The sequence below is a fragment of the Erpetoichthys calabaricus genome, chromosome 4, assembly GCF_900747795.2.
Source record: "Erpetoichthys calabaricus chromosome 4, fErpCal1.3, whole genome shotgun sequence".
NCBI classification, from domain to species: Eukaryota; Metazoa; Chordata; class Cladistia; order Polypteriformes; family Polypteridae; genus Erpetoichthys; species Erpetoichthys calabaricus.
The window spans coordinates 82,763,018-82,788,652 of record NC_041397.2 but is presented as its reverse complement, the minus strand read 5'-3'; the positions used below and the strand labels follow the sequence as shown (position 1 = coordinate 82,788,652).

Genomic DNA, 25,635 nt, shown 5'->3' with positions numbered 1-25,635 from the left:
TATTTGAACACCTGGCAATCAGCAAGAATTCTGGCTCTCAAAGACCTGTTACTCTGCCTTTCAGAAGTCCACCTCTACTCCACTTAATAATCTTAATTAGTAGCACCTGTCTGAGCTCTTTAAAGACACCTGTCCACCGCACAGTCAGTCAGACTCCAACTACTACCATGGGCAAGACCACAGAGCTGTCAAAAGACACCAGAGACAAAATTGTGGACCTCCACAAGGCTGGAAAGGGCTACGGGGCAATTGCCAAGCAGCTTGGTGAAAATAGATCAACTGTTGGAGCAATTGTCAGAAAATGAAAGAGGCTAAAGATGACTGTCAGTCTCCCACGGACTGGGGCTCCATGCAAGATCTCACCTCGTGGGGTTTTACAGATGATAAAAAAGGTGAGGAATCAGCCCAAGCCCAAAACTACATGGAAGGAGCTGGTCAATGACATGAAGAGAGCTGGGACCACAGTTTCAAAGGTCACTGTTGGTAGAACACTATGCCATCATGGTTTCAAATCACGCAATGCACGGAAGGTTCTCCTGCTCCAGGCCGGTCTGAAGTTTGCCAATGACCATCTGGATGATCCAGATGAGGCATGGGAGAAAGTCATGTGGTCAGATGAGACCAAAATAGAACTTTTTGGTCTAAACTTCACTCGCCGTGTTTGGAGGAAAAAGGAGGAGGAGTTGCATCCCAAGAACACCATCCCTACTGTGAAGCATGGGGGTGGAAACATCATGCTTTGGGAGTGCTTTTCTGCGAAGGGGACAGGACGACTGCACTGTATTAAGGAGAGGATGAATGGGGCCATGTGTTGTGAGATTTTGAGCAACAACCTCCTTCCCTTAGTCAGAGCACTGAAGATGGGTCGTGGCTGGGTCTTCCAACATGACAATGACCCGAAGCACACAGCCAGGATAACCAAAGAGTGGCTCCGTAAGAAGCATATCAAGGTTCTGGAGTGGCCTAGCCAGTCTCCAGACCTAAATCCAATCGAAAATCTTTGGAGGGAGCTGGAACTCCATGTTGCTCAGCGCCAGCCCCGGAACCTGACAGATCTAGAGGAGATCTATATGGAGGAGTGGGCCAAAATCCCTGTTGCAGTGTGTGCAAACCTGGTCAAGAACTACGGGAAATGTTTGACCTCTGTAATTGCAAACAAAGGCTTCTGTACCAAATATTAACACTGATTTTCTCAGGTGTTCAAATACTTATGTGCAGCAGTGCAATATAAATAAATTCTGTACAAATCATACAAAGTGATTTCCTGAATTTTTTTTTTTTACATTGTCTCTCACAGTGGGAATGCACCTACAATGTGAATTTTAGACCCCTCCATGATTTCTAAGTGGGAGAACTTGCAAAATCGCAGGGTGTTCAAATACTTGCGTTCCTCACTGTAGATAGATAGATAACTGTATTGTCTGCATATAGTGATATTTTCTGTAATCACTCTTATCTCAGAAGCATTTCGAAAGTGAGCAGCCAATGGTTCAATGGCGATTGCAAATAGCAGTGATCCTGGTCTAGTACCATGTTCTAGTTTGAAGTCATCTGAAATAATGCTGTTAATACAAACTGAAGCTTCAAGACTGGGTATACAGTAGTTTGATCCATGCACATATGTTCGGGCCAAACCCAAATTTATGCTATGTAGTGAGAATAGGTAGTCCCTTTTTACCATATCAAATGCTTTTTCTACATCTAAAGATAAGATCTCTGGGATGTTAGACTTTGTGGGTGAATATATTACATTAAACAGGCGTTGAAGATTGGAAGCTAAGCATCTGCCTTTAATAAATCTAGTTTGGTCTTGTGGTATTACCGAAGGAAGCACTTTCGCAATCCTTGTAGCTAGAACTTTGGAGACTGAGTATCTTTAACACCATTATTCAGAAGCGAGATTGATCTATATGAGGAACATTGTAATAAGTCCTTATTATTCTTAGGAAAAATGGTAATTAATGCATGGCGAAAAGTATGAGGTAGACTTTAAATGTCTCTGGGTTATATAAATGTTGCTAATAAATGCGAACTTCATTGAATTTTTCATAAAATTTGGCAGGGTAGCAATCAGGGCCTGCTGCTTTCCCACTCTGAAGTAAGTTTATAGCATCTAGTAATTCTGAGAGTTTCAGAGGTTTATCCAATTCTTCTGCATTGAGAGTATCTAGCTGTGGTATCTAATGCATCAAAAATCACATTAGATTGTGTCTTGTACACATTTAGAAACTACTGTTAGTGCTTATATTTAAACATTTTTATGGTCAATGATTTTGTATCCATCTGTTGGTAAATGCTGGTACTGTACTGCGAACTTCCTACTTATGGATTTGTTGAGCTAAGATCTTACTAGCCTTCTCTCCGTGTTCATTGTAATGATGTTGCAATTTAAATATGAGTTGTTCTGTTTCTTTTGTAGTCAAGAGGTTGAGCGCTGAATGCAAAGCCTGTCTTTTCCTATAAAGTGCCTCATTTAGGAACCTGGCATGTTGATCTGCAGTATTCTGGTAATTTCACTGATCAACTCTTATGCCTTGTTTGTTTCCAATTTATTTTTGTGGGAGAGTTACGAAATAATCTGTCCTCTTAAAAATGCTTTCAGATTTTCCCATGACTATTCCTGCAGAGACCTCTGAGGATGTATGAAAAAAAAAAAAAAAAAAAAAACAAACAAAAAAAACCCAACAATTTGTATGGATATAAATTCAGTACAGTTCTTGTCAGCTAATAAAAGTGGGTTAAGACACCAGATGCAACATGAGTATGTGGGGCATAATGATTTGAGCTCTATGATTAGAGGGGTGTGGTTTGACATAACAATAGCACCATACTTGCAAGACTTGATCATGGGCAAAAAATTGTTATGTATAAAAAAGAAACAATCAGTTCTTGAGTAACAATGATGTGTTGGTGAGAAGGAGGAATATGCTCCTGAGTTTGGATTTAGAAATCTCCAAGGGTCTGATAAGTTGTGATCAATTACAAAATGTGTAACAGTTTTTGTAGTGTTAGATGATCACTCCTGTGGCTGAAGACCTATCAAAGTCTGAATTTAAAATACAATTAAAGTCTCCAGCCAAAACAAAACAAAGGCTTTGTGACTCTACCATTCCACAGTGAGAGGCATCGTCTCAAAATGGCTGGTGGTGGTGTTGGTGAAATGGTGTGTGGGATATTTTCTTGGTACACTTTGGGTCCCTGTACCAAATGAGCATCATCTAAATGCCACAGCCTATCTGAGTATTGTTAATGACCATGTCCATCCCTTTATAAATGCAGTGTACCCATCTTCTGATGGCTACTTCCAGCAGGATAATGCGCCATTTCACAAAGCTTAAATCATTATAAACTGCTATCTTGACCATGACAATGAGTCACTCTACTCAAATGGCCACCAGTCACCAGATCTCAATCTAATAGAACACCTCTGGGATGTAGTGGAACGGGAGATTCACATCACGGATGTGCAGCAGACAAATCTGCAGTGACTGCACTAAAGTGTAAGTATTTTAAATATTACAGTAATGTTTAAAGGAATATGCTTAGTAAATTGACTTGGGTTTGTGCAAACTGTGCACCATGATAAAGCATAGAACACTGGTTTTAATTACAGTGCTCTGTCACAACACAATGCATCAAGTGTAAGGTAAAAGGTGTTTGCCTTGGTCCAGATCTACCAAAACTCATCTTAACATGAACTACGTTTCAGCCTTTGTACCAGAGTGCTATTTATTTAAATTCTAAATCTAAAATAAAATTTGATATCCAATGTTTAATTTTATAGTATCATTGACTATTGCCAATAAAGTTGATTTATTGTTCATGAATAAACAAACAGCAAAACAAGCTGCCATTAGATCGGTTACCAAAAAATTCCTTCAACTGTACCTAAACCAGTTTGGCAGTAAGACTATCTTGTTCAAGGTCAGGACTGTTACTGAAATCAAATCCATAACTTAAATCTTTTAATATATTAACAAGCAAAATACAAGAGCCTAAAAAAAATGACTCACCTGTTTCTTTTTCAAGGCCTCACTATGATCCGTACCACTTGAGTTTGGAAATGATCCTACTTTGTGAGCTGCTTTCAGAGCAGCAGGGTTATAAACAGTCTTTGTAAGACCTGTTGAAGTGGACAGCACCTTTATATAAAACAAAAAAAAAAATCCTCGCAGTTAAACAGTATAGTTCTTCTAGTGTTGTTTTTTTCAGAGAAAATATCTTAACTCTACTGAAATAATTGATTAACAAGCATATCCGACGTAATGCACTTAGTGTGTAAGCAAATATAATGATCTAAATAAAAACCATTCATTCATTTACAGAAATGCTAAAAATGAATTTTTAGAGGCACAGAGAGCTGGAGCCTAAATCAAGAGTGACTGTTACCAGGTATATATTTATATTTTTTTTAATTTAACACTTTCTTGTTTACCAGTTATCGGGTTATTTTCTTTTTGTCTTTTATGTTTTTTTTTTAGTTTGTTTAATGTTTTGTTTAGACAAAGGTAGTGGAACCCTCTGATGCTGCTTCCTGCTTGTGCTGTTTGGTTCTTCTTTAGTTTGAAGTTGTCAGCCCCAATACACTCACATGCATTAAATGGCCAATTTGTGGTCACCAACTGACCTAAAATTAACCCTTAAACAACTAGCTATAGTCAGTTCTCAATTAAATTTGCTAGAACGCGGGGCAGAGTAATTTCGGTGACATACATTCGTTGAACGCCGCAACTGGCTATAGTCGGTTCCCAGTGCAATTTTCCAGCATGCTAGAGCTGATTGGTCAGTGCTGTACATTCATTAAGCAGCCAGCTCATGACCACTGCCGCCCCCTAACGAATCAGCATCACTGTCCCTGGGATTCAGCCGCTGCACTAGACTAGCCTGCAAGCATCAGCGTTGGCCTCTGTGTACTTGCATGCAGCCAGTTCAAGCGCAGTTGGCCCTGTGACTTACTGAATTTCATCAAAGGCATCAGTTGCACCTTGTACATAAAAAAAAAAAAAAACTACTGCAAAATTTATTATAAGTTTTTACAGTTCATTGGCAGTGTGTAAAATGATCAGTGTTACAGTAATTGTGTTCTTTGCATGAAAAAAACGTGTTCCATTAAAATTTCACTTTTTCTTGGTGAATTGTGACGTTTCATTAAAAAGTGCAGCAAAAAAGTATTTGACTTCTGGGGATGCATTAACTCCCCAAGTATGTAGCGGTTTAAGGGTTAAAGTTATTGGGAATAGGGAGGACAATCCACACCAGCACAAAAGCAGGAACCACAGACATCTAGAATAAATCAACCTAGTAAAATTTATATTACTTTAGGACCTTAAAGTCTTGACATGACCTTTTATTTTAAAAATGAGACCAAGACTTGAAAAGCTATGCTGGGGCGAATGACCTGTTAAATGACAACTGTATCATGTACTACAGTGGCGGTAAACATGGCAACTTACGGTAGGAGGTCAAATCAGATAACTTGCCACATTAGTGGAATCTCTCTTCTTAGCTTGCATTGTAATTTCTTTCCCATCCAGAAGACAGAGTTGAGAACTATGAGATAATTAAATGCATGCATGCTTGTATTTGCGTCACATGTTTGCAGAGGAGTACATCCATAACAATATGGATAGAGCATTACGTACTATGGATAAATAGGCTGAAGTAGCCCATTTTGCCAATTTCTTCACGAGAAGGGTTATAATGAAAAGGGTACAAAACAGGAAGGTTAAAAAAAAAAACAAAGAATGAATATTTCATAGTCAGGTAACAATAAATCGACTATTTGTGCTATAGTTACTTTAAAGTTGCTGTAAACACTACAATTTGTATACTGCATTACAATATTTTGTCACTTCTGCAAATTGGTAAACTCACAATTATGGGTGGTGAAAAATAAATGTAATAAGCCAAATCAATCTCAGAAGTCATTGCCCCCACAATGTTTATGATGAATCAACATGCAAATGACTAAATCCTAATACGGTGGACTCATATTTACTTTTTTACAGTGCTGCTCCTTACAATTGTACCAGATCAAGGTTAAAATGTAATGAAGCACCAAATGAGTGCATAGTAGCTGTTTCTCCTTTGGTTTATGCTTTACTTACTGCATGGTTAAGATATACCCAGAACAGCAGAAATTCTAGGTTAAGTTAGTCTCATTTGGATTGACTCCTGTATTTTAATAAATGTTAAGAAAATTAATGCTAAAACGCATTGTATGAATACATATATGGACAGCAAGAAAAAAACTCATGGAATGAAACGGAACACTTCCTGAATGTGTCGATTAGGATTAGAATGAAGATGAAACTCTAATATAATGTAACAAACACTTCCCTGGAAAGACTCCCTTCTCCACTTTTGAATCACTGGTCACCAAATGACCTCTGTAAGTCACCATGTGTTACTTCTGAGCTAACTTATGCATTAAAACAAGTTTGCGTCTTACAGATTGTGCAATTAAAATGTGCATTCCACATTTGCACGTGCAAGCTTCTATGACAGGCTCATGCAGCATATTATCTCCTGAATTATTTATTGTAATTAGGTGTGGAAGTGTAATTTTTCACTGTTACATTAGCATTCCAACCCACATTTCACATATTCCATGTCCTCTATGCTCTCTCAAAGTAGTCATAACCTAATATCTAAATCAAGTCTCATAAATTAAAAATCACACTTATAATATCCCTCCTTTCTCTTAAAAAGCCTCACTGGTCAGTTTCATATGTATACAATTAAGTGGTATTGAATGTATATTTTTCCCAACCCAAGGTAAAGGATTTCTCTGAATAAATAATAAAAAGCCAAGACTGAACTCTACTGCATGCCTTCCCCATGAATTCCCCCATGATGTTTGTGTGGAATTTGAACGTTTTTCTTGTCTGTGTGGGTTTTTGTAATTACCCTAAATTTCCATCTCAAAATAGGTTAGCTGCTTATTCCAAATATGTCTCTGTGTTTGTATTTTCCTCCCACAAGTCCAAATTGGATTAAGCAGACTTTTATTTTCGTGACAATATTAGGCAGCAATGAAGTGTGCCGGAAGTCTGTTATAGCAACATGCCAAATATGTAATGGATATAAAAAGATATGCAACTAAGTTTAAAGCAAAGTATTTATGAAGAAAATGCATTTAAAAGTCTTAATATATAATAAACATTGTCAAGATCAGTCCAGAGTACAGAAAGGTATGCAAATACAAGATGCACAGAGCACCTGGTGGGAGTCAGTAGCATGCACAGGCAATCTTACACTTTAGACTAGGACAGAGCAGTATATTCATTATAGCTGTGTGTTGGCTTTTTGTATGCATGTGCCCTGTGTGCTTGTTTGTGCCATGCTTGATTGGTGAGAACTGGGTTTGACTTCTTATAGTGCAAAACAGTGCTAATCTGTTTGCTGTCATCTTTTGATTATGCACCCTAGGGCAAAATTCTTATGAATCAAGAATACTGTGGGCTTTGTAATCCCATACCTCCAGACCCCTGATGATGCTGCCTTTTCAGCCTGGATGTTATATCTAAAAATCTGAATATAATCCTATATTTCAAGTGAAGGTCAAATCCAAAAAAATCAAGCAGTTAGAGGTGTGACCACCATAATATTAATATAAAACTACAATATGTTACAGATTTGACATAACTTAGGCTAGTGACACACTACATGAATTCTAACTGGATTCCACAATAAAGTTAACAACTTCAGTTGCAGAATCTCAGTCTTGAGGATGTCAGATAACATGACTAGAAGATAACTTTTCAGAAATGGATCGCATTTCTAAAGTATTTCAAGCATGCTGCATTCTGAAAATCATTGTGTTGCCTGATGGAAAGCATCTGCACAGACACTGGTACTAAGTATGGCAAATTCAGCCATAATGTCTTTGTTTTCTCTATCATTCTGTCATGATAGGACAAACAAGCCTCTCTTCTGTTTGTATAGTCTAAAATTCCAATTTTCCTCCCTTTTTTTGTGGCTGCTAATCCAGGTGGTGTGTGTTGTGTGCAGCAACACGCTATCAATGTTTACTCATTACCTCTGGGTGAGCATTCATTGGTTGTCATAAAACACCACTATGAGTTAAGAGAAAAATCAAACTCATCTGATCTTTTCTCAGCGAGTCATAGACAGGAATGACTGAACTGCTGGGAAGGTCACACAACATAACAAGTGGCCACGGAAGAGTGCTACTACTATCTGACTCAATAAGATGATATTAAAAAGAAAATCACTGGAAAAGCTGTGTAGTTTGACAGGTGTTTATATGTTCTGTATGATTTGCACCATTGCTATAACTAACCATTCAGGCCAGAAGGTTTCACTTCATCCCATCTTAGCGTACACACACCCAGCCACCTTCCTTATCACTCTCCCATAAAAGTATTTTTTGTGGAATGCCTTGGAGACTGTTGAACCATAATTATATTTAATCACAGCCACCAAATGCCCTACTCAGTCAGAGTACAAGTTGTTCTTTAGAACATTAGAACAATCTACTGTAGATGAGAACAGACCATTCAGCACAACAAATCTTGCCAGCCCTATCCTCTTAATTCTTCCAAAATTACATCAAGTCGAGTTTTGAAAGTCCTTCTGTCTGCCACACTACTTGGCGACTTATTCCATGTGTCTATGGTTCTCTGTGTAAAAACGTCCTAATGTTTGTACAAAAAGTTCCCAACTTTGTCTCCTTCTTGATGAACTCATTTAAAAAAAACAAACAAAAAAAGTCTCCATCCACTGTATTAATTCCCTTCATAATTTTGAAAACTTCAATCATGTCACCACAGCCTTCATTTGCTTAAAATGAAAAATCATAGCTCTTTTAATCTTTAATCATAATTCTTCCCCTGTAACCCTGGAAATGGCCTAGTTGCTCTTCTCTGCTTTTTTTCACCCATAGCTGCTATATTCATACTGTTGCCTAGAGACTAAAACAGCATACTATATTCCAGGTGAGGTCTAACCAGTGCATTATAAAAGTTTGAGCATAATATCCGTGGACTTGTACTTTACATACAGTGGGGCAAAAAAGTATTTAGTCAGCCACCAATTGTGCAAGTTCCCCCACTTAAAAAAAAGATGAGAGAGGCCTGTAATTTTCATCATAGGTATACCTCAACTATGAGAGACAAAATGAGAAAAAAAAAATCCAGAAAATCACATTGTCTGATTTTTGAAGAATTTATTTGCAAATTATGGTGGAAAAAAAGTATTTGGTCAATAACAAAAGTTCATCTCAATACTTTGTTATATACCCTTTGTTGGCAATGACAGAGGTCAAATGTTTTCTGTTAGTCTTCACAAGGTTTTCACACACTGTTGCTGGTATTTTGGCCCATTCCTCCATGCAGATCTCCTCTAGAGCAGTGATGTTTTGGGGCTGTCGCTAGGCAACACAGACTTTCAAGTCCCTCCAAAGATTTTCTATGAGGTTGAGATCTGGAGACTGGCTAGGCCACTCCAGGACCTTGAAATGCTTCTTACGAAGCCACTGCTTCGTTAACCGGGCGGTGTGTTTGGGATCATTGTCATGCTGAAAGACCCAGCCACGTTTCATCTTCAATGCCCTTGCTGATGGAAGGAGGTTTTCACTCAAAATCTGACGATACATGGCCCCATTCATTCTTTCCTTTACACGGATCAGTCATCCTGGTCCCTTTGCAGAAAAACAGCCCCAAAGCATGATGTTTCCACCCCCATGCTTTACAGTAGGTATGGTGTTCTTTGGATGCAACTCAGCATTCTTTCTCCTCCAAACATGACGAGTAGAGTTTTTACCAAAAAGTTCTACTTTGGTTTAATCTGACCATATGACATTCTCCCAATCCTCTTCTGGATCATCCAAATGCTCTCTAGCAAACTTCAGACAGGCACATGTACTGGCTTAAGCAGGGGAACACGTCTGGCACTGCAGAATTTGAGTCCCTGGCGGCGTAGTGTGTTACTGATGGTAGCCTTTGTTACTTTGGTCCTAGCTCTCTGCAGGTCATTCACTAGGTCCCCCCCGTGTGGTTCTGGGATTTTTGCTCACCGTTCTTGTGATCATTTTGACCCCACTGGGTGAAATCTTGCGTGGAGCCCCAGATCGAGGGAGATTATCAGTGGTCTTGTATGTCTTCCATTTTCTAATAATTGCTCCAGCAGTTGATTTCTTCGCACCAAGCTGCTTACCTATTGCAGATTCAGTCTTCCCAGCCTGGTGCAGGTCTACAATTTTGTTTCTGGTGTCCTTTGACAGCTGTTTGGTCTTGGCCATAGTGGAAAAGGAGCCTCTTACAGAAGAAGTTACAGGTCTGTGAGAGCCAGAAATCTTGCTTGTTTGTAGGTGACCAAATACTTATTTTCCACCATAATTTGCAAATAAATTCTTTAAAAATCAGACAATGTGATTTTCTGGATTTTTTTTTCTCATTTTGTCTCTCATAGTTGAGGTATACCTATGATGAAAATTACAGGCCTCTCTCATCTTTTTAAGTGGGAGAACTTGCACAATTGGTGGCTGACTAAATACTTTTTAGCCCCACTGTATTGTTCTATATAGTCTAATATTCTATTAGCTTTCATAATGACTCCTGTACAATGTCTGGTAGTTGATAATGTTGAGTCTTTTACAACTCCTAAATCCTTCTCATAGGGTGTATTTTCAATTTTCAGACTTCATATTGTGTATTCAAACCTAAAATTTGCACTTACTACATTTACATTCTTGCATTAGAATCCCTAAGAACATATTTTTACACTTCTGTACAATTACTTGCATTAAGTTGTAAATGATATTTAGTGCCTTTAAAATGGTTTTACACTTTTCTAGGACTTGTGCTTCTGAAAAAAAATTTGTTCATGTCATTCTAATGCTGGCTTTGTCTACGTTTTGAAGCAATCTTTTCTTTTTCTCTACCATACAGTATAATTATTCTCTAATATTAAGCTAACATATACTATGAAATAATTTTACACATATGTAAAGTCCAAGAATAAACTATGTGAATTTGTGAGGTACACTACTGTATACAGTTTCTAACTAGCAAACTTCAACTGATACTTTTAAAAAGAGTGAATACTTTTCTGTATAATTTGATGGTTCCCATTTTGTTGTGTGTAAGTTTAATTTTTATTATTGTTAGTGTGTTAACCTTTGCAGATTAGTAGGAGGGGAAAAATCCTAACATGAAAAAAAAGTATCAATTACTAACTAACTTTTCCTTTAACCTATATATTACAATTGGTGCTCATGTTAAAGTACTGTATAAGACTATAATCCCTCTGAAGATGCATTAATAAAAAATAATAATGTTACCACCATCTTTTAAGGCAGTGACTTATGAAAATGAAGAATTTACAGAGTTAATCTGCTTATATTATATTATACTTTTTTGTAAGGAATTTCTTAAATTGAGAGGAGTGAATTGAAAACAACGAACACTACAATTTACACATCAGCAAAAAAAAAAAGTCACTAGAAAAATGTAGTTAGGCTTAAAAAATAAAAAGAACATTCAAGTGAAAAAACAAATATAAAATAGCAGAATATATGAATCAGCAGATGAAAATTTTCTTACAATGAAATATTTAAGAATAATATACCTTTTCAGCAGTAGCTGGTGCTGGTTTAGAGGAAAAACCCAACCTCTCCTTTACAGAAGGTTTTCCTGGGTTCTGAAAATTGAGATAAATGAATTGTTAATATGTAAAATCACTCCTTTGCCAACTGTTATACAGGTATACTGCTTTACACTTTATTAATAATGCAAAATTCTGGGCTTTAAATACAGTAGTAACCATTAAGACTAGCCTAAGCCTGTACAAATATTTTTTTATTTCCTTCCTAATTAAACATTAAAAGGACTTCAAAAGTATTATGATACAGGATAGAAATAGCACAAATTATAGCATCATGTTAAGAAATGTGCAAACATTACCATAATGAACAAAAAAGTCAAAAAGATTATATTGAGTTTAAAAATGTTTCAGTAAACAAGGACCCCAGACTAAGGTAGAAAACTAGAAAAAAGTAACCCTGGGGGTTGGTGGCAGAATTGGCACTCCAGCCACCATAAAAACACCTCACACTGCTCCACTCCATTTGAACTAGTGTGGTGCTGAGGTGTCACCCATTGCATGGCAGCACTTGGGTGCTAATCTAGGATACTGAGGTGGTTTGTCATGTACTGGGTGCGGCAATGCACTCTCTCTCTATTATATGTTCATCCCAGAAAAAAAAATCCCTGAAATATTATTCTAACAAATGTATTTATGTTTGTAACAGTAAATAGTCTCTCATAGTCTTAATAACTAAAAAAAAGTCTTCCACTCAGTTTATTAGACAGGATGCCTTGCATTGCCCAGATACCCACCAAGGAAACCTTTTTCGTATTCACTCCCTCTCTCTAGACCCTGACATCTCTTTATCCTTCTGGTTTCTAGCATTCACCATGCCTATTCTGTTAAAGAAAAACTACTGTCACATGTTTCATTCTGGGACCATGTGCTATCTATAGACCAGGTGGAGTTGCTACATCTCCATCTCCCGTTCATACATTTGCTCCTCTCTAATGCTCATCCAATGCAAACAGTACACATGTAGAGTATACTACCACCCCCACTCCCTCACCCCCAAGCAGCTTCTATTCCTCAAAACTGGCACTGGGCAAGAATCAACGGACTAGGTTAAGTGATCAGTCATACAGTCCTTTCAGAAATCATTATTCTCTTTTACTAATATTCATGAGATAAATATTATTGAAAAGAAAAATATGTATTCTTTTTCATTATATGACCATTGTTATTCATCTGTGTATGACTCTGCTGCAATTAAGATGATAATCCTCTTCCTGAGTTCCAATATGGTACTTATTTTCTTATTTGGGATGTCAGATTAAAAAATTTCAGAACCCCTGCTATAGAAAAGTCAGTCAAGAAGCTGTTAAGCAACATTGAATGTAAAATAAAAGTTAAATAACCCCAAATGTAGTACTTCATATTTTGGTGAATGTTACATAATAAATAACCCACGCATCATACAGATACAAGTGAGTAAAGGAACATATATGCAAGTACATAATTTGAAATCATTACAACTGATATAGATCAAAACAACATGTATAACATACATAAACATGTATTATGTTTTGGGATTAACATGGTAAACAATCAAAGAGTTTTGTCTTTACTTATGTAAAAAGAGTCAAACAGAGAGTGCATGCCATATTTACTGACTGGTAGCCAGAAATGCCAAAACAGCATTCAACGTGTTAAATGCAATACATACAACGGAAACTCAAATAAGTAGAAGAGATGTTTTTTCCAACCATTTTTGTTTTATGTAATTTATCTGACCAATTCTTTTAAGACACACCTATTCAAAAAATTATTCAATTCTGGGGGAAATTTATTATCACATAATTGTGTGTGCACTTTTTAAATCATAAGGATAACACCCAAATGGGCCTGATCAAAAGTTTACATACCCTTAAATGTTGAAGCTGATAATATACACACAGGTTCATATTAAGAGTAATTAAGGGAGAGTGTCCACATCTGTAACTTCTTTGATTGTAATTACTGTCTGTGTATGAACAGAAAATTTAAATTCATGCAGAGCTACACTGACTCTGCTGGATACCAAGCAATGGGGAAAGCAAAAGTGTTGAATTGTATAAATCAGGATAAGGATATAAAACGATATCCAGAGATCGGAATATGCATGTCAGTAGTGTTAAAACTCTGATTAAAAAAGGGGAAAGGGTTCAGTTGTTACCAAGCCAGGGTCAGGTAGACCAACTAAGATTTCATTCACAATTATAAGGATCATTTGTCGAGAAGCCAAGAAAAACCCACAACTATGTTTAGTTAAGGAAATATTTGATATAGGGAAACAATCTTTCCCTATTAGACCTACTTTAAGAGCTTCTAATCAACAGATGGTGCCAGAGTAAATATTTACAATAACATATTTGTATTTTGCATTTGAATATATAGTGATGCTGTGTACATGAATGGTGATCAACAAACACATACCAATAATTTCTAGAGTCAGATAACTCATAACAGGCAAAGAGTTCTCACCTAAATAATTTCCATTTCTTCATTAAATTATGTCTGAATCCTAGCAGTGATCTACATAAGTAAATAAAACGTTTGTGTGGGGGACAAAATATAAATGTAAAACCCACGATTGAATCTTCTATATGTTTTCCTTTCATTTCTCACACTGAAAAGTGGCAATTTGCTAAACTGGAGATAGTAAAGATAGTTTGATTTAATAACAGTCTTCAAGATTTACTGGACAATACCCAGATGCTCCCGTGCCAGTTTGAGTGATAAAATACCACTAGCATGTTCTGTCATAGAAGGGCTTATGAAAGCACAAAAAAAGAAGACATGATTCAAATTACAATTTATACCAAAAAGCTTACGAGTATTCTTTAGACATGGTGTCTATTTATACAACTTGCAAAAGCAGTAGCATTACAAATCACACACTATAAAACAGTCACATTTCAAATTTACCTGTGTCATGACTGTGTTGGAAGCTTGAGGCTGCATTGGCTCAGCTGTACTTGTTGGTATGGGTCCCAAACGATCCTTGACAGACTGTTTAAGTAACGTAATATTTGATGGCTGTGTTGAAGTCAGAGGTACCTATAAATAATATTTATAAATACAGTAAATGACATATACATATACAGTCATGGCCGAAATTATCGGCACCCCTGGAATTTTCCCAGAAAATGCACCATTTCTCCCAGAAAATTGTTGCAATTACAAATGTTTTGGTATACACATGTTTATTTCCTTTATGTGCATTGCAACCACACAAAAAACAGAAAAAAAACCCAAATCTGACATCATTTCACACAAAACTCAAAAACCGGGCTGGACAAAATTACTGGCACCCTCAACTTAATATTTGGTTGCATGCCCTTTGGAAAAAATAACTGAAATCAAGCGCTTCCTATAACCATCAACAAACTTGTTACACCTCTCAACTGGAATTCCCGACCACCCTTCTTTTGCAAACTGCTCAAGGTATCTCAGATTTGAAGAGCACCTTCTCCCAACTGCAATTTTGAGATCTCTCCATAAGTGTTCAATCGGATTTAGATCTGGACTCATTGCTGGCCACTTCAGAACTCTCCAGCGCTTTGTCTTCAACCATTTCTGGGTGCTTTTAGAGGTATGTTTGGGGTCATTGTCCTGTTGGAACACCCATGACCTCTGACGCAGACGCAGCTTTCTGACACTGGGCCCTACATTGTGCCCCAATATCTTTTGGAGTCTTCAAATTTCATGATGCCTTGCACACAGTCAAGGCATCCAGTGCCAGAGGCAGCAAAACATCCCAAAAACATCTTAGAACCTCCACCATGTTTGACTGTAGGTACTGTGTTCTTTTCTTCGTAGGCCTCATTCCATTTTCTGTAAACAGTAGAATGATGAGCTTTACCAAAAAGCTCTAACTTGGTCTCACCTGTCCACAAGATGTTCGCCCAGAAGGATTTTGGCTTTCTCATGTACATTTTGGCAAACTCCAGTCTGGCTTTTTTATGTTTCTGTGTCAGCAGTGGGGTCCTCCTGGCTCTCCTGCCATAGCGTTTCATTTCGTTCAGATGACGACGGATAGTTCGAGCTGAGACTGTTGCACCCCGAGTCTACAGAACAGCTTGAATATGTTTTGAAGTTGATTTGGGCTGTTTATCCACCATTCGGACTATCCTTCGTTGGAGTCTTATCAATTTTTCTCATGTCTACGTCCAGTGCCATGTGTTGTGAACTTCTTGATTATGTTGTGCACAGTGGACAAAGGAACATGAAGATCTCTGGAGATGGACTTGCAGCCTTGAGATTGTTGATATTTTTCCACAATTTTTGTTCTCAAGTCCTCAGACAATTCTCTGCTCTTCTTTCTGTTCTCCATGCTTAGTGTGGCACACTCAGACACACAACAGAAAGGTTGAGTCAACTGTTCTCCATTTTAACTGGCTTCAGGTGTGATTGCTATATTGCCAGCACCGGTTTCTTGCCACAGGTGAGTTCAAACGAGCATTATATGCTTGAAATAAAACGATTTACCCACAATTTTGAAAAGGTGGCAATAATTTTGTCTGGCCCATTTTTGGAGTTCTGTGTGACTGACATGATGTCAGATTTGCCTTTTTTTCTCTGTTTTTTTGTGTTGTTCCAATGCACATAAAGGAAATAAACATGTATATACCAAAACATTTGTAATTACAACAATTTTCTGGGAGAAATGGTGCATTTTCTGGGAAAATTACAGGGGTGCCGATAATTTCGGCCATGACTGTATATATACACAAATATAAACAAAGCTCTCATTTTTTTTTTTAAATTAAAACGAAACCTTTTCTACAGGAGGTGGTAAATGTGATGCTGAGTCTTCCCGATGCCAGAACATCTTAATAAACCGATTGTTAAGCACTGCTTCTGTACTTGAAATAGCTCTTTTAGCCTCTTCATGAGATGAGAACTGAATTAGGGCACCTTCTGGATCACCATGATAAGCTACCTAAAATAAAAGAAAAAAAATGCTAGTCACCAAGTACCTTACTTTTATTTTTTGGAAGCGCAGAAGTAAGCTTATAAGAAAATTTCCTTAAATTAATCGCAGATGCAGAAACAGTTACTTTAAAAATCTGAACTTATCATTAATATGGAAAGATAATGTAGGGAAGGTGCTTTAAAAACATTATCAGCCCGCTCTTGCATTATATAATGGAGCTTAAGGGTACCAAGGGTGCCAATGTGAGACAAAAAGCCTGAGAACTTACTGAATGTCAATTTATCAACCCAAAAATGTTAGAGTATTGATCCACATCTTGGGATAACATACACATCATAAAATAGAGTATCCATGTCATTTTAGGAAGAAGAAAAAAAAAAAACTAAAAAGAAAAACATTGTGAGATTCAACCATCTCGCTTCACTTTATTGCTCGTCTTTCTCCATGACACCCTCCAGGACCAGGACATGGATTCAACTGGAAAAGTCATAGCCATGTATCTTTATTAACACAATGTTGATTTCCCAAATGAGAACAGCCCTCTCTGTTCTGTAGACAACTGGACAATAATCACACAATCGCTTATATTCCTTCATTATAGGGAAGCATATGTCATTATTTCACAAAGATATCACCAGCTGCCACTGGATTGATTTGCTTTGGTGAAAAATATTACTGAGAATGAGTGAAGCATGCATTTAAGTGTCAAGAACTGAACAGATGCTACAGTCATCCAAACCATTCATCCATCTACCTAACCCACTTACCCAAGGCAAGGTCACAGGGCAGGTGGAGCATATGCCAGCATGCACTGGATGCAAGGTATGAACAATCCCTAGACAGTTGACCAGTCAATAGCTGGGTGAACATTCACACACTAGTACCAATTTAGCAATGCCAATTTGCCCAAGTTTAATAAATCTGAAGTTTAGTCAATTTAGTACAGGTGTTTTCACATAGGCAGACTGATAGCTCAGAATTGTTATTCCTACCTCATAGCACCACGGTCTGCATTAAATTTGCATGCTCTCTCCATGTATTTACGGTTTGATTGGTATTAGTGAGTTTACTCACTCAAAAACGTTGATCTCAGTTCTTTTATTAATAAAACCTTAGCAATTTTGACTGATCATGCCTTAAAACATTTCATAATTGGTTTGTGGCCTTTCACTCTGCTCTTTTCATTTTCTAAATTTTTTTTTTTTATTATTATTATTATTATTGTGCATGCACATGACACGCCAAGGAAAGTACAACATGCAGGTAGCTTGGCTCTTTCAAAGAATCTAAGGATTTTACTAAAAATACAATATAGTGTAATAAGTAAGATTTCTGTTTATGTGTGTAATGTACAATTAAACTTATGTGTGCAATTCACCACGACACGGCTACTTAGGATGAATCCCACTCCATAGGCTTGGTAAAATAGCACAAAAAATAATTGGTGAAAAATGGGTGACGTTGAGGAAATAATAAAAATATGCTTTGAGTGCACATCTATCTTATTACAAAATATTTCAGACATAACTGCTGAAGAAAAAGAATTGCAGAATCAAAAGTAGGACATTCACCAGCTGTGTTTAAAACCATCTTAAATATTAAAAACAATAGGTTAGGAAATGAGGAACTTTTTCTAAATTAGAATAGAATCCATCATTTTAAACTAAGTGACTGTTTAGTAAATAGATGCAAAAAGAACTCTTCCTCTGAATGTCAAGAAGATTAAAAAATATAATATTTGAAGGCAGAAATCTGTATGTTCACCGCTCAGTTTTCGTGGAAGTAGTAGAAAGTGACTGAAAAGAAATACTTACGAACTCACGTACATAATAATCTAAATTGAAATTTAAATACAAAAAGATTTATTCTAAATCCTATCAGCACTTATTTCTCATCCATAAACTTAAGACTATTTAAGTAGACCGAGACTTCACTGATTATTCTTTTGTTTGACAATTTAAGTTTTAAAAAGAACCAGCAGGTTACCAGGAATGCCAACAAAATTATGGGAGCTGATGTGGCAGATTTGGCAATGTGTCAGAGGGTGATGGAAAACTGGAAAGCTATAAAAATACTGCATCTGTTCTTGTAGCTTACAATAAGGGCTAATGGGGACTTGGATCTACAGCTGAATGAAAATGCCTTAAAACTTAATACGTCCACTTTGAAGCAGCACAAGTTTTGACTAAGAAAATATGCTTTCCACATTTATGAGACATTCCTCTGACAATAAAAGGAAATTATAAATACAGTTGAACCTTGGATTGCGAGCATAATTAATTCTGGAAACATGCTTGTAATCCAAAGCGCTAGTATATTAAAGCGAATTTCCCCATAAGCAATAATGGAAACTCAGGTGATTCAATCCACAACCCAAAACTATTCAAATAAAAATGATTAATACAAAATATAAAGTAAAAATACATAAAACAAACTAACCTGCACTTTACCTTTGAAAAGAATCATGGCTGGTGTGAGGGAGACGAGAGAGAGGAGGGTTATTGTGTAGGATGACTTTCACTCTAACGGAATCCCTGCTATCTGTATCCCAAGGAACCTAGCCAATGACAGTTGCTTTTGCCAGAAGAGTCGCTACTCTTTTGGGATTTCACCTAATGGGACGACCCACGGTGTCCCGAAGCAACCGCAGGCTCCCAGCACTGTAGCAGTTCGCTGTTTTGGGGGGCAAGACAAGGACTTACACGTTACAACACACACACGTGGTCACAATGCTACAGTAAGCAGTATACGCTCGTACGGATGTTGACTATATGAGTGAGGCACTCCGACTGAGACCAAGAATGGGAGACGATTACCCACAATCTTGCACTGAGAGAGAGAACCACCATCAGCTCAGTTGTGATCACGTGATGCTCGGCAGACAAAGCGTATACATACTACTCGTATTGCAAGACCTCACTCGTTTATCAAGTTAAAATTTATTAAAAATTTTAGGTCGTCTTGCAAAACACTCTGAGACCAAGTTACTCACAATCCAAGGTTTTACTGTAATTATATTATCAGATACTTGTACCTATTTTTCTTTAGGTAAGAATACATTTCCTTGTCGCTCATCTGTTCATTGCCCACGTCATAAGTGGAGTTACGACAGCAAGGACACAACACCCTATAGGACACGATCCAATCTCTAACGGGGACACCAACAATTTTTCAATTTTTACATGCTTATATCAAAGTGCTTTGATTACCTTGGGGGTGTTGATTAAATGTTATGTAAAATTAATACTGTATCACATGGGGGACCGAGACGCCAACAGAGTATCGCCAGTGATTTGGTTCCACTTTTAGCACCGCCTATAACATTGGGTTAGTTCTTATTGCTTGCTATGGACCTTCTCAATATTCTCTTTCACTTTAGCACAAGTTATCAATCCACAGGTTGCATACATTTATGAAACAATGAAAATGGATGGATGGATGGATGAATGGATAGATGAAATTAGCTTTTACATATCAAGATCATGGTTCCATTAAAATGAGTTAAATGTATTGGTTTGAATCCTACCTGGCAGGGAGAAAATTCTTTGTTAGTTGTGGTAATTATAACTCAAAGACACATGATATTCTATATGGTGTTCCACAAGGCTCTATCCTGGGTCCACTGCTCTTCTCAATCTACATGCTTCCATTAGGTCAGATTATCTCAGGGCTCAACATGAGCTACCACAGCTATGCTGATGACACACAGCTGTATTTATCAATAGCACCTGATGACCCCAAATCTCTTGATTCGCTAACACAATGTCTAACTTGTATCACAGAAAGGATGAATAGTAACTTTCTCAAATTAAATAAAGAAAAAACCGAAATCTTAGTGATTGGCAATAATGGATACAATGAGGCTATTAGAAATAAACTGGATGCATTAGGATTAAAAGTCAAATCGGAGGTAAAAAGCTTAGGGGTAACCGTTGATTGTAATCTGAATTTTAAATCGCATATTAATCAGATCACTAGGACAGCATTTTTTCACCTAAGAAACATAGCAAAAGTTAGACCTCTTATATCATCGAAAGATGCAGAGAAATTAGTTCACGCGTTTGTTTTCAGTCGGCTAGATTACTGTAACGCACTCCTCTCAGGACTACCCAAAAAAGACATCAATCGTTTGCAACTAGTGCAGAATGCAGCTGCTAGAATCCTTACCAGGAAAAGAAAATCCGAACACATTTCTCCAGTTTTGATGTCACTACACTGGTTACCTGTGTCATTCAGAATTGACTTTAAAATTCTGCTTATGGTTTATAAAGCTTTAAATAATCTCGCCCCGGCTTATATATCGGAATGTCTGACACCTTATATTCCAAATCGTAACCTCAGATCCTCAACTGAGTGTCTCCTTAGAATTCCAAGAGCAAAACTTAAAAGAAGTGGTGAGGCGGCCTTCTGCTGTTATGCACCTAAAATCTGGAATAGCCTGCCAGTAGGAATTCGCCAGGCTAATACAGTGGAGCACTTTAAAAAACTACTGAAAACACATTATTTTAACATGGCCTTCTCATAACTTCACTGTAATTTAATCCTGATACTCTGTATATCTAATTCATTATAATAACTATTCATTCAAAATCTGTACTAACCCCTACTCTCTCTTCTGTTTCCTTTTCCGATGTCCTGTTGGTGGTGGCGTGTGCCACCACCATCTACCCAAAGCACCATGATGTTCCAACAATGATGGATGGATTAAAAGCCAGAAATCTGTATGACCATCAGCATCAAGTGACTCCGTGAGAACCCTAACTACAAAGAGGACTATTTCATTTATGTTAGGTAGAATGCCCAAAGGGGACTGGGCGGTCTCGTGGCCTGGAACGCCTACAGATTTTATTTTTTTCTCCAGCCTTCTGGAGTTTTTTTTTGTTTTTTCTGTCCACCCTGGCCATCGGACCTTACTCCTTTCTATGTTAATTAATGTTGTCTTATTCTAATTTCTTATTTTGTCTTTTATTTTTCTTCTCTCCATTATGTAAAGCACTTTGAGCTACTTTTTGTATGAAAATGTGCTATATAAATAAATGTTGTTGTTGTTGTAATGTTTTACAAACAGGAAATAAAAATATTAAATATACAAATACACAAAATGAGGTAAGACTGTCATACTTTTTAAGTACCAGTTATGAGAAGGATTTTGAAGTTGTGCTGGGCTCCACATTGTTCACAACAGTAGACTTTGCGCCCTAGGAACTATACCTGAACTATTCTATAACATTTCAGTATTAACTCTCTGATGCTGACCTTGCTGAAGTTTCTGATCATAAAATAAGTCATTATGATAGCAACCAACAAGAAGAATTCATAATTAATTGCAGAATTACGGTATATGAGGGTTCCTCTAGATTGCACCTTTCTCTTGCACAATTTGGCAGAAAAACTGATCAGCACATTGTCATCTCATAACAGGCTTAAGTTTTGAGTTTGGTATTTTTCTGTCCAGCTGTTTAAGCTCTAGACCGCCCTCAAGAAACTGTGACACACAGACACAGATACACATCCATCATCAAGGTATTGATGTTTTAAGCATTAGGGGACACTAAAATGTGAAGATCCGTCAAAAACCGTATATCAAAAATGTCCGATGAATCTAAAAGCTTTCGCTCCACCCCCATTGACGATAGGCTATGGTAGGGGAGGGTGCGAAGCAAAAAAAGGACATAAACACAACCAAAATATACAGATAAGCGATAACTAGTCTGATTCTAGGGATGTATAGTATGAGCCATGAGAAAAAAATGGAAGGAACCAACTTTTTTCAACTTAGGTATCAACAGTGGCTGCTTTTAGTTTAAAATGAATTTGTCATCAACAGCACAGTAACAAAGTTGGTAAAGGATAAACTCTGCATTCAAAACAAATTATTTCTTCCAACAAGGAACAAAAGATACATATAATAAATTACTAAGCACTGCAGTGGCATACAACCTAACATTTTGGGAAACTTCAACTCTTGAGTTGAGGTATTTTTTTGGGAAAAAGTTGGATGAATAGAGACTTGAAAGATATATTAACTGAAATGCATGTTCTCGTCAAAGCCGATATCCTTGTGCTTACTGCAGCAGCTGCACCTTTTAGAGGAAATTAATTACACATTCACTGCTATTGATTTCAACTGAACATTAAGGAGATTTGCCATTCAGATGTAGTAGCAATTACTTAAAATGATAAAGAAATTATGCAGAAAAAAGCATATACCTGAAGATTTACAATTGTTCCAAACTTGCTGAAATGTTCGTTAAGTTTGCTGATATTATTTAGTTCTAAAGGTATCTTGCGCACTTCAAGCTTTGTATTTTCGGCTCCAAACTGTATTTTTTTTTGGAAACCCTGGTTGTTAGGTTTATTGAAATTCTGCCTGAAAAAGAAAAAAAAATCCTTTATTCACTCTCAAATGACATTCCTTTTAAACGCAAAATATAATTTAAAACAAAATGGAACTGTTTAAATGCAGGCAATAATATGACAATTAGGGTCATAGATTAATTGAAAACATGCATCCAAATTTGATTTCAGAAAGCTTAAAAAGTATGGCAAACCACAGCTTTAGTATATGGCAGGTTTCAAACTGTATCTTTTATAAGAGATATTACTGGGAATGGCTGGTAAGTAGTGTAGTAAATCATGACACACACCCATCTGTATAGTCTACAGAAAACAAAGGTGTTTGCAAATGAAGATATGCATTAGGTGTGCACCTGGTCTGGGATACCATAGGGCTCAACATAAAAGTTCTGGACCTTTTCACTCATGCATGCTAAGAACATGAACTCAGAAATGAGAAAGAAAGGATGGCAAATTGCACAATATGCAATAAGGCTTCAGGAATGTCACCACTTAGTAAAATGCACAGAAATCATTACATTTTTAAATCAAATCATTATGCTATCATTTCTATGTTACTTTTGAGTCCCAGATAGTCAAAGCATATTGAGTAAATGGAGAAGGCACATGTGTAAATGACAATTAAAACCAGCCAGCATAGCACAAGAAAAAAAGAAATGTTTTGATCAGGTTTTTACTGGTTTTAGATTAAGATGGAAATGAGCCAGACAATCTGAGCTATGTTTAATGTTCTTAAGCTGAACCAAACTGTGTTTCTAAGTGAAGCAAGATGTGTTCCCTGCTAACATTAAGCAAGAAACAAACCAAAAACTGTGTTGAACTTGTGTATTGTGTAAATATTTTTCCATATGATTTTGTAACCTGCAAAGAAATTAAAAAGCTCAGTATTGTATTTTAAAGGCTGAGATACAGTACACTTGCTACACTTACATTAGTGTGAATAATGCTTCTTAATGCAATGCTCACTTAAGCATCATCAGATTTTGCCCTTTCCTCATTTTTTCTTAAAGGTTGTTAAAGTTTCTGCTTCAGCTACATGTCTTGATATTTTGTTGCAGATTTCCACAACTCTTTGCATAAAGAACTGCTTCCTAGCTTCAGTCCAAAATGGACTTCTCCTTAATTTTCACTAGTGTCTCAAGTATGAAATTCACAGTCAAGTTGAAAGATTTCTGCTGGATCTACTTTATCAATGCCTTTGAGAATTCTGAAGACCTGGATTAGACCTCCTCTGTTTGAGAATAAACAGGTTTACGGTAATTTTCTGAGGCTCCATCAACATTATTATGTTTTCATTTAAAAACATATACATTTGTCTTTGTTTCTGCCTTTCATCCACCCTAGTCCATTGTTTTAGACCCCTGCAAATTAAAACTTTTAAAGTGCTCTCTAAAGCCAGATACTTTAGTAAACACTGCATCAGCAATATGGTGTGGATGAGGGAAAACTGAATTTTCCCTTCACAGAACAAAAACATTTCCAACATAGTGAACATATAAGAGTTGCTTTCTATGGTACTGGTTGTGCTGCTTACCTGTATGAATCTAAATTGCGTTTAAGTTTAAATGCTGTATATGTGCACAAAAGGCAAATTTACCAATTGTGATAAATACCATGGTACGTGGTGTTGCCCTGGTCATGAAATATTCAGAGCCCCATGAAAATCATATTATAAATAACTGAGATGACAGCTTCTAATCATTAATCTGTTTAGTAAAGAGGAGCAAATTCCGCTGCAAGCTTAATAACAAGGCGCTTAATAAAGTGGACATGTGTAGATTGAGTTCACAATATTACAGGACAGAGAGAGACATGAAAGCATAATGAAGTAAAGCGAAGCTTTAGACAGACAGACACACACACATGCATTTATTTATTTTCTGTATGTAGTTAAGTTTTCCAAATATTGCCAGTTCTGAAGACTTTACTTTCAACTGTAATCAGTGCATTAATGTGACATAACTACTTTTCACTGAGGCTCCCTAAAGAATTTATTTTTCTCTATGGTGTGAACATACTTTCAGAGTCCTGTGCGTGCTGGTAATTTTGAAAGTGCATAAAGCACAAAGGAATCTGATTTTCACAGGGCTGCAAATTTTTTCACTTCACGGTCTCTTCACTTTGTTACCACAAATGTGTGCATGCCCAGTGTAGATGAAGCTCAATGTCACATTAATTTTCGGGAGCATTAACTATTAACATGGTGACACACATAGTTGCAGCGGCTTGGTGCTCTCCCCTTCGGAGTTTTGTTTTGTATGTGTTGATTTTAGTTTGTTCTACATCCTGTTGGGCGAACACATACTACAACCAAGACGATCTTCTTAAGATCGGAGTCTGTTGTGAGGAGAGTGTTACGGCAGACTTTATTCACTCGCACAGCGTTCCGGTGGACATAGCCAGGACACCCGGCTCCACGTGAATTACAATACCCGGAGGCTGACGACAAAGGCGGTGCAGAGAGGAAGCAAGGATGCAGGGCCAGCACTAGCTAGACTATGGAGACAGCCTCACAAACAAACCTTTGCTTCCAAGCCTTTTCCTCGCTAACGCCAGATCTATTGTCAACAAGATGGATGAACTGAGGCTTCAGGTTGCATCAGTCCACATGAACAAGAACAGTAGCTTGTTTGTGTTTACGGAAACCTGGCTTCATTCATGCATACCGGACTTGGCTATTAAGTTAACAGGCTATACATCGCGGCGCTACGACAGGACTAGAGACTCTGGAAAGAGCAGAGGAGGGTGTG

General features: G+C 37.2%; 1 protein-coding gene across 1 annotated transcript in view; it reads right to left on the bottom strand.

Moving 5' to 3' along the window:
• rbm26 (RNA binding motif protein 26) overlaps positions 1 to 25,635 on the bottom strand; it is a 199,529-nt gene that overhangs the window by 62,888 nt on the left and 111,006 nt on the right. The window contains 5 exon segments of the mRNA XM_028799577.2: positions 4,014 to 4,142; positions 11,593 to 11,664; positions 14,518 to 14,649; positions 16,370 to 16,534; positions 22,739 to 22,898. Of these exon segments, the coding sequence (XP_028655410.1) occupies positions 4,014 to 4,142; positions 11,593 to 11,664; positions 14,518 to 14,649; positions 16,370 to 16,534; positions 22,739 to 22,898 (658 nt within the window).